An 8,235-nucleotide genomic window follows, 5' to 3' on the forward strand; every position below is an offset into this window, starting at 1 on the left:
GACGCGCGCCTCGAGGCGCTGGGCCGGCGGCTCGGCGGCGTCGCGCTCGACGACGGCGACGGTGCCATTGGGTTCATCGACGTCGCGGACCCCGCGAGGCTCCTGCACGAACTCGAAACTCTGGACTGCAAGGTGCTGGTCCTGCGGCTCGCGGAGACCGACGGCGACACGGCGCCGCTGAGCGCCGACGACGCGGCGGCCGTCGCGCGCGTCCGCGGGCTGCCCGTGCCCATCGTCGGCGTCGTCGGCGGCACCGGCTCGGACCCGCGCGTCGCGGCGCTCGCGGACGCCTGCGACGTGCGCGTCGCCTTCGGCCGCCCCTTCGCGCCGCCGGGCGACGCCGCGGTCCACAAGGCGACGGAGGCCGCGGCCGCGGCCGCCGCGATCGCCTGGGCGCGGCGGCTCGCGGCCGCGCCGCCGCCGGCGCGCGGGCCCGCGGCGCCGCCCGCGGCGCCGCGGGACGACGTCGGCGACAACATCCCCCGCGTCGCCTGGACCTTTTGGGCCGACGGCGCGGCGATCCCCGACCTCGTCAAGCGCTGCGTCTTCCGGTTCCAGCAGCTCAACGCGGCCTGGTCCGTGCGGGCCGTCACGCTGGCGTCGCTCCCGTCGCTCCTGCGGCCCGGCGAGCGGCCGCCGCCGCGGTTCCGGACCATGGCCGCCGCGCAGAAGAGCGACTGGGTCGAGGCCCGGCGTCCGAAATTTTTCTTCGCCGGGAAACGACACCGCGGTAGGTCCGGCTCTACCTCCTGAGCCGCTACGGCGGCGTCTGGCTCGACGCGAGCGTCATCCTGCTGCGGCCCCTCGACGGCCTCGTGCAGCGCAAGGCGGCGGACTTCGTCGGCGGGTCCCGGCGTCGCGACCCGCTTTTTTAAAAGAGAAACGCTGCGGCGTAGGCTACTACATGGCCGGCTGGAACTCGCGGCCGGACGTCCGCGTCGTCGAGTCGTGGTTCCTGGCCGCGCCGCCCGGGAGCAGATTCCTGCGGGACTGGTTCGACGAGTTCGACGCCGCGGCGCGCAAATTCGCGGACACGGACGCGTACCTCGCGCACGTGCTCCCAAAGCTCGACCTCGCCAAGTTCCCGCCGCAGTACATGGCGTACCTCGTCGTCCACGTCGCCGCGCAGGCCGTCCTCCAGGCCGGCGGCGAGGGCCGCTACGATCTGGCGTTGTCCAAGGCCCAGGACGGGCCCTTCTACGTCGCGTCGAAGCTCGTCCACTGGAACGACGCGCTCCTCGCGGACTACCTCTGCGCGGAGACGGAAACGCCGCGCCACGTGCCCTTCGTGAAGCTCACGGGCAAGATGCGCGGCGCGCTCCTCGAGCGCCTCGACCGGGGCCCGAAACCCGCGCCGGGGTCGCTCGTCGGTGGCCTGTACGCTTAGGAGTACAGCGACGCGTCGAGGTCGCACTCGTCCTCGTCGCCGCACGCGTCGGCCCAGTCCGCCGCGTAGGGGCGCCCTCTACGCTTAGGAGAACATCGACGCGTCGAGGTCGCACTCGTCCTCGTCGCCGCACGCGTCGGCCCAGTCCGCCGCGTAGGCCTCGAGCGCGCCGACGCCCTGCTGCCCCCCCAAATCGTCGACGCGCTCGCCGTAGGCGTAGGCGAAGAAGGCGGGCACGGATTTCGGGCCGCCGAACGCCGTGTAGGCGCCGGAGACCTTGGAGAGGTTGACCGAAACGGCGTCGACGTCCGGGCGCGACCGCGCCCAGGCCTCGAACTCGGGCGCCATGCGCTTGCACTTCGGGCAGTTGCTGCCGTAGGCCTCGACCATGACGAGCCGCCCGTCCTCCGCCGCTTTGACGACGGCGTCGAGCTCGTCCATGCTCGCGACGTCGCGGACGGCCGCGTCGCGCACGGCGGCGTCCGCCGGAAGGTCGAGCGTCGTGGCGGCGAGGAAGCTTGCGCTGCGCGCGCTGCGCGGCGGGGATGCGCTCCTGGCGACAGTTGCGCTGCGCAGGGGTGCGCCGTGGATGCGTGCGCCGAACGGCCGCAGCGCCGCCGCCGTTGTCGCCAGGGCGAACATCGATGCGACGTTCTGCGACGCCGCAGCCGCCGGTGCGAGTGCCATTGCTGCGAGCAGAGCGACGCAGCCGTGCGTCTGCGCTGTTGTGAGTGTTGCGAGCGCGAGCATAGCCGTGCAGCGTAGTAGCGAAAACGGCCGGCCCATCGCAGATGTCACGAGTCGCCCTTCCACAACCAAGAGGCCTCCCGAGGGCCCGCACGCAAGACGCGCTCCCAGACGCGCGACCCGCAGCAAAGCCGGCCCACAGTTCTTATTTTCGTAGCCCGTCTATTGCAGCGAGTAGAAGTAGTAGCCGACGCCGACGGCGACGACCGCGACGAGGACGCCGACCTGCGCGCGGGACCGCGTGAGCGAACCGCCGAACAAAAAAGCGTCGCGCCGCTCCGCGCGATCATGCCGCCGCCCTCGCCGCCGCCGCCCGCGCCCGAGCCAGCGAGCGCCGCGATCTCCTCCTCGGTCGCCTGCGGACGTCGCGATCGAATCTCCGCGCGGCCGAGCGCGAGCGCGGGCGCGGCGAGGGCGCGCCTTGAGCGGGCCGACGAGGAACTCCTTGAGCTGCTTTCGCGCTTCGTTCGAGTGGCCGATGTCCTCGAACATGTCGTCGGCGTATTTGCCCGCGAGCTCGCAGATGACCTCGGAACCGCCCGGGTGGTCCTCGAGGTACTTGGTGACGTCGTAGACCTTGGGGCCGCCGTTGCCCTTGTTCCCGATGATGATGTAGCAGTCCTCCTCCTGGTCGTGCGCCGCGACCTGAGGCAGGGGGCGTGGCGTGCCGGCGCGTATGCGGTGCGGCTTCAAGGAGCGGCGCGGGCGGGTTTTGCGGCGCCAGCGGCGCGCGTTTCGGTCGTCGCAGCGCACGCATGCGCGGCGGTGGACGCGGGCGGCGCGCCTCTTCGATGGTGAGCGATTTCTCTCCCGCCATGCTGTCAAAGCTGCTGCTCCGTCGCTCGCACAGACGTGTTGGACTGATTTCACGGCCACAACCTTGTGCAAGGGGCGATGAAGCCGCACCGTCGGCCTGATCGGTGCTCGAGCTGCCATCTCGAGCTGCCATGATGCGGCGCGCCTTCCTGTTCGTCCGCACTCGTGCGACAACATCATCAGCCGCGGAACCGCAGCGACATGCGCCTCGACGCTTCTCGACGACGACGTCGCGAGGCGGGACGACGGTCCTAGGAACGACGGCGGGCAGCATGCTCTTCGTCGTCAGCGGGTCCATCCTCGCCTGGCCCCTCGGGGACCTCTACTTCGGGCCGACCCTGGCCTCCGTCGCCGCGCGCTCGTCGACGGCGCCCGACGTCGAGACGGACGCGGAGCGGAGGGCCGCGACGGCGCTAGGGGAAGGCCCGACGAACCTGCGCGTCGCGGCCTTCGATGGCGCGGGCCGCGCGTACGAGGCGGCGGCGGCGCGGTCCGGGCGGCCCGTCGTCTACGTGACGCTGCGCGAGGCGACGAGCGCCCACGATCTGCTGTGTGTTTCCGGCGTCTGCGGGCGCGCGCCGCGCCGACGTGGCATTTTAACCAGGTTCTGCCTCGTGGCGTCCATCTACTCCAGCGAGCGGCTGGGCGTCGCCGGCACGGTGGCGCAGTCCATGGGCATCTGGTGGATCGTCCTGTCCCGACGCCGCGTCTTTTGCGCCCGGAAACGCACGATTCCGGCGGCCGCAGGTTCGACATCATCGTCGGCAACGATCCGGCGCACACGCGGGCCGTCAACTTCTCGATCCTCTGCCAGCACCTGCGCCGGGGGCTCGAGGGCCAGAAGGAGCGGCCGTTGGTGATCGTCGACCACGTCGCCGCCGCTCTGGCGCACGCCAAGGAGGCCGGCGACGACGCCGCGCACCGGCGGCTCATGCTGCGGAAGCTCTTCGCCTGGGCCGGGAGCCTGGCCTGCGACGACCGCGTCGCCGACGTCGTGCTCTGCGCGGGCCCGGCGGCGTCGGCGACGGCGTGGCGCGCGCGGCCGCCGACGGACGCGGAGTTCCGCGGCTCCCTCAGCGGGTGGATCCAGTAAGCGCGTGTTATTGCGACTGCGACACCTTCTGGGCCTCGTTGCGCCGCTCCGTCTCGCGCCGGACGAGGTCGTCGAAGGGCACGAGGTGCTCCTCGCGCGAGATCGGCAGCGGCGACACGCGGAGCACCGCCGCGAGGTAGCCGGGCGGCGACTGGAGCGCGGCGGCGGCGGCGTCCGGCGCGCGGGGCGACGCCGGGTCCTCGGGCCGGCACGGCGCCGCGGGCGTCGCCGGCGCGGCCGGCTCCGAAGGCGGCGCGGCGGAGCTCGCCGCGGCCGGCTCCGGCGGCGGCGCGGCCGGCTCCGAAGGCGGCGCGACCGGTTCCGAGGGCGGCGCGGGCGCGGCGGAGCTCGCCGCGGGCGGCGGCGACGGCTCCGGCGGCGGCGCGGGCGGCCTCGGCGGCGCGATCGGCTCCGACGGCGGCGCGGACGGCACCGACGGCTTCGAGGGCGGCGCGGCCGGCGGCGCGGCGCGCGGCTCCGGCGGCGCGGCGCGCGGCTCCGGCGGCGCGGCGCGCGGCTCCGGCGGCGCGGCGCGCGGCGCCGAGGGCTCCACGGGCCACGGCGGCGCGGCGACCGCTTCCGCCGGCCGCGCGGCCACCGGCTCGGGCTCCGTCGGCGGCCGCGCGTCCGAAGTCTCGGGCGGCAGCAGCACGGCGACGTTTTCCAGAGGCTCGGGCGGCAGCAGCACCGCGACGTTTTCCGAGGGCGCGGCCGGCGGCGGCGCGGGCTCCTCCGCGGCGAGCTCCGGGATGGGCGGCAGCGCGGGCCGCGGCTCCGCGACGGACTCGTCCGGCGGCGCGTCGGGCGTCGGCGGCGGCGTCGGGAGCGGCGGCGTCGGCGGCGGCGCCGGCCGCGGCGACGTCTCCTCGGGCCGCGGCGACGCCGGCGCCGGCGGCGCCGGCGGCGCCGCGGGCGACGGCTCCTCCGGCCGCGACACCGCGGGCGACGGCTCCTCCGGCCGCGACGACGGCTCCTCCGGCTCCTCCGGCTCCTCCGGCCGCGACGCCGCGGACTCCTCCGGCTCCTCCGGCCGCGCCGCCGCGGGCGACGCCGGCGCGTCCTCGGCGCGGGCCGCGCCGCCGGGCCGCGGCGGCGCCTTCGCCGCGGGCGACCGGTCGCGCGGCGGCGCGCGGCCGGCCTTGACCATGTGGATCACGGTCTCGAGGGCCGGCTCCGCGGCCCAGGTCACGCGCTTGCGCGCCTTCCGCCGCTTCTTCGCGGGCGGCGGCCGCGGCCGCTTCCGCGGCGACGCGTCGCCGTCGCCGTCGCTGTCCGTCGTCGCGTCGCCGAGCTTCGCCGCGGCGTTCGCCGCCTCGGCGCGCGCGATGAGCTTGAGCGCGCGGCAGGCCGCGCAGTACCAGTTGCCCGCGGGCACCTTCTTGAGCGACAGGCACGCGACGTGCGCCGTGCGCGGGCACGTGCCGTCGCGGCCGTCGCAGAGCAGCAGCTCGCCCCCGAACTTGCGGCAGACGCCGCAGGGCAGCATCTCCTCGGCCTCGGCCGCGGGCGCCTCGGCCGCGGGCGCCGGCGCGTCCTTGGGCGGCCGCGGCCGCTTCTTCTTCGGCGGCCCGGCGGCCTTCTTCGCCTTCGGCGCCGCGGGCGCGCGCTTCGGCGCCGCGGGCGCGCGCTGGAGCGTCGTGGGCGCGCGCTGGAGCGCGGGCGCCGCCGGCGCGCGCTGCAACGGCGCCGCGGGCGCGCGCGGCGCGGGCGCCGCGGCCGCGCGCCGTAGAGGCGCCGGCGCGGGCGGCGGCGCGGCCGGCGGCGGCGCGAGGAGGCCGTCGAGCACGGCGCGCCGCTTCGCCGCGCGCTCGCCGTCGAGGCCCTCGAGGGCGTGGCGCAGGAGGTGCTCCGTCGCCGCGAGGCTCGCGGCGTCCCAGGACGGCGCCGCGCGGGCCCCGTACGCGCCCGCGTGGACGCGCGAGAACTCGGCGCGGAAGCCCAGGACGCGCGCCGCCTCCGTGGCGACGCCGTCGCCGCCAAAGGCCGCGACGCCGTAGACGTCGCCGACCGCGAGCACGCGCGCGGGCGTCGGACGGAGCGCGTCGCCGTGCAAGAACGCCCAGACGACGTCGCCGACGCGCGGCGGGCCCTCCGCGGGCCGCTTCGCCGGCAGGCGCGCCTGCGCGTGGGCCAGCGCGCCGCCGCCCCGCTCCGGCGCGGCGACGCAGCGCCGCAGCAGGCACGGCTTTTTGAGCGTCCCGGGCCCGCCGCGCTTCACCATGTCGACGCAGAACCGGCAGCTCCCGCACTCCTGCGCCATGCAGCCCTCGCAGGCTCCGCAGCGCCCGACCCTCCGCGCCGACGGCGACGCCGACGACATCCGATAGAGGGGGGAACCGGGCCTCTACGGTCCGCCCATTGCGCCCGAGAGCTCGAGCGCGCGCTCTCCCGCTGAGCTGAGCTCGCTGACCTTGCCTGCAAGTGCAGACGTCAAGAAGGCCGTGCAGTTCTGCCGCCGCATGGTGCGCGGCAGCCCCGATCTCTAGCTAGCTAGCTCGATGGGCGCCGGCGCGTCCGTCCCGGAGCGCCTCACGCGCGACGATGCCAAGCAACTCGTGGGGGGCGACGGCGCCCTGTGGCTCGACGCCTGGGACGACCGCTTCGTCGCCGAGCCGAAGACCGTGTCCAAAGCCGCGGCCCTGCGCGTCTGGGCCAAGGCCGAGCGCGGCAGCAAGGCCCTGGGCGGCAGCGCGGCCTTCAAGAAGAGCGTCGCCACGGCCGTGGGCGCCTACGACGCCGCGCGGCCGCTCGTCGCGGGCGCCGCGGCCGTCGACGAGGCCCTGCGCCTCGAGCCCGCGGACCACTCGGAGACGCTCTCGTCGCTGCGGCGCGCGCGCATGCGCGGCACGCGCGAGTGGCTCGTCGCCGACGTCGAAGCCAGCGTGATAGCAAGAGCGCGTGAGCCGAAACAAGCGACCGCGCGCCGTAGGTCGAAGCCTGGCTCGCCGACGGCGCCGCGCCGAAGCTCGGCTGGCTCCGGGGCGCGGCGGGCACGGGCAAGTCCGTCGCGCTGGCCATGGTCCTCGACCGCTGCGCGCAGCGGGGCCGCGCGGCCGCGTGGCACTTCTGCCGCCACGACGACGCCGCGGGCTCGACGCCGCGGCGGATCGTCGAGACGCTCGCCGCGCAGCTCTGCGCGCGCGTGCCGGGCTTCGGCAAGCGGTTGAAGGCGCTCCGCCGCGACCGGGGCTGCCCTGACGACGACCTCGACGGCGACGTCGCGGACGCCTGGTCCAAGCTCGTCGCGGAGCCGCTCCGCGCGCTGCGACCGAAGCGCTTCTCGGAGGCGACGCCCTGCGTGCTCTTCGTCGACGCGCTCGACGATGAGCAAGACGGCCAAGGCCAAGCACGCCAAGGTCACCGTCGCCGGCGGCGGCTCCGCCAAGGGCGAGATGAGCAAGACGGCCAACCGCGACGTCGCGGCGACGGCGGGCCGCGAGCGCGTCTGCCTCTGGAACGGCCTCACGGGCGAGCGGCTCCACATCTTCGACGGCTGCGGCCACAGCTTCGTCGCGTTCACCGCGAAAGGCCAGCTGCTCGCGGATACGGAGCCCGACTCCGTCTCGCTCTGCGACCTGGAGACGAAGGAGGTCGCGCGGGGCAAGTACGCGGGCTTCCCACGGCGCGGGGGCATCGTAGGAGGCGCGAGCGCCGACGGACTCGTGTTCGTCGCGTGCGAGGACGGGTCGTTCCGCCTCTTCAACGAGGAGACGGGCGTCTGCCTCTCGAGCTTCCAGCACCACCGCGCGGGCGAGCTGCGATCCGTGGCGATGAAGGAGGGCCTCGTGCTCCTCGCGAGCAGGAACGCGGGCGTCATGGTGCTCCGGCCCAACGACAAGCGCGCGCTCCGCTACCACGGCGCCGGCAGCGGCGGCGACGGCGGCGGCGAGCTCGCCGCGCTGCGCACCCTCCCCCCGGGGCTGGCCGGTGCCCTGGCCGGTTCCTAGGCCGCTAGTCGTCGAAGCTCCGCGCGCGGGACCGAGCGCGCGCGGGCGTCCGGGGCGCGACGCCCGTGGAGATCTGCGGCGCGATGATGAGGATCGCGGAGATGAACATGGCCGCGTGCCGCGTGAAGGCCTACCGCGCATGACAGTGACGATTTTTCCGTCGTCGTCCCGCCAAAATCTCTCAAAGGACGTTTCATGGTCACAGGGCGCGGGTGAAGGCCGAGCAGGACGGGCGGCCCCCGAGG

At 75.3% G+C, this 8,235-nt stretch overlaps 1 protein-coding gene across 1 annotated transcript; it reads right to left on the minus strand.

Moving 5' to 3' along the window:
* Positions 1 to 2,554: 2,554 nt before the first annotated feature.
* On the minus strand, positions 2,555 to 2,788 carry AURANDRAFT_16956 (hypothetical protein; the record flags this gene model as incomplete). Its single annotated transcript, XM_009039115.1, has 1 exon — positions 2,555 to 2,788. A coding segment is annotated over one exon (234 nt), but the record flags the coding sequence as incomplete, so codon positions are not given.
* Positions 2,789 to 8,235: the final 5,447 nt, after the last annotated feature.

Source organism: Aureococcus anophagefferens (assembly GCF_000186865.1).
Source record: "Aureococcus anophagefferens unplaced genomic scaffold AURANscaffold_10, whole genome shotgun sequence".
Taxonomy (NCBI): domain Eukaryota; class Pelagophyceae; order Pelagomonadales; family Pelagomonadaceae; genus Aureococcus; species Aureococcus anophagefferens.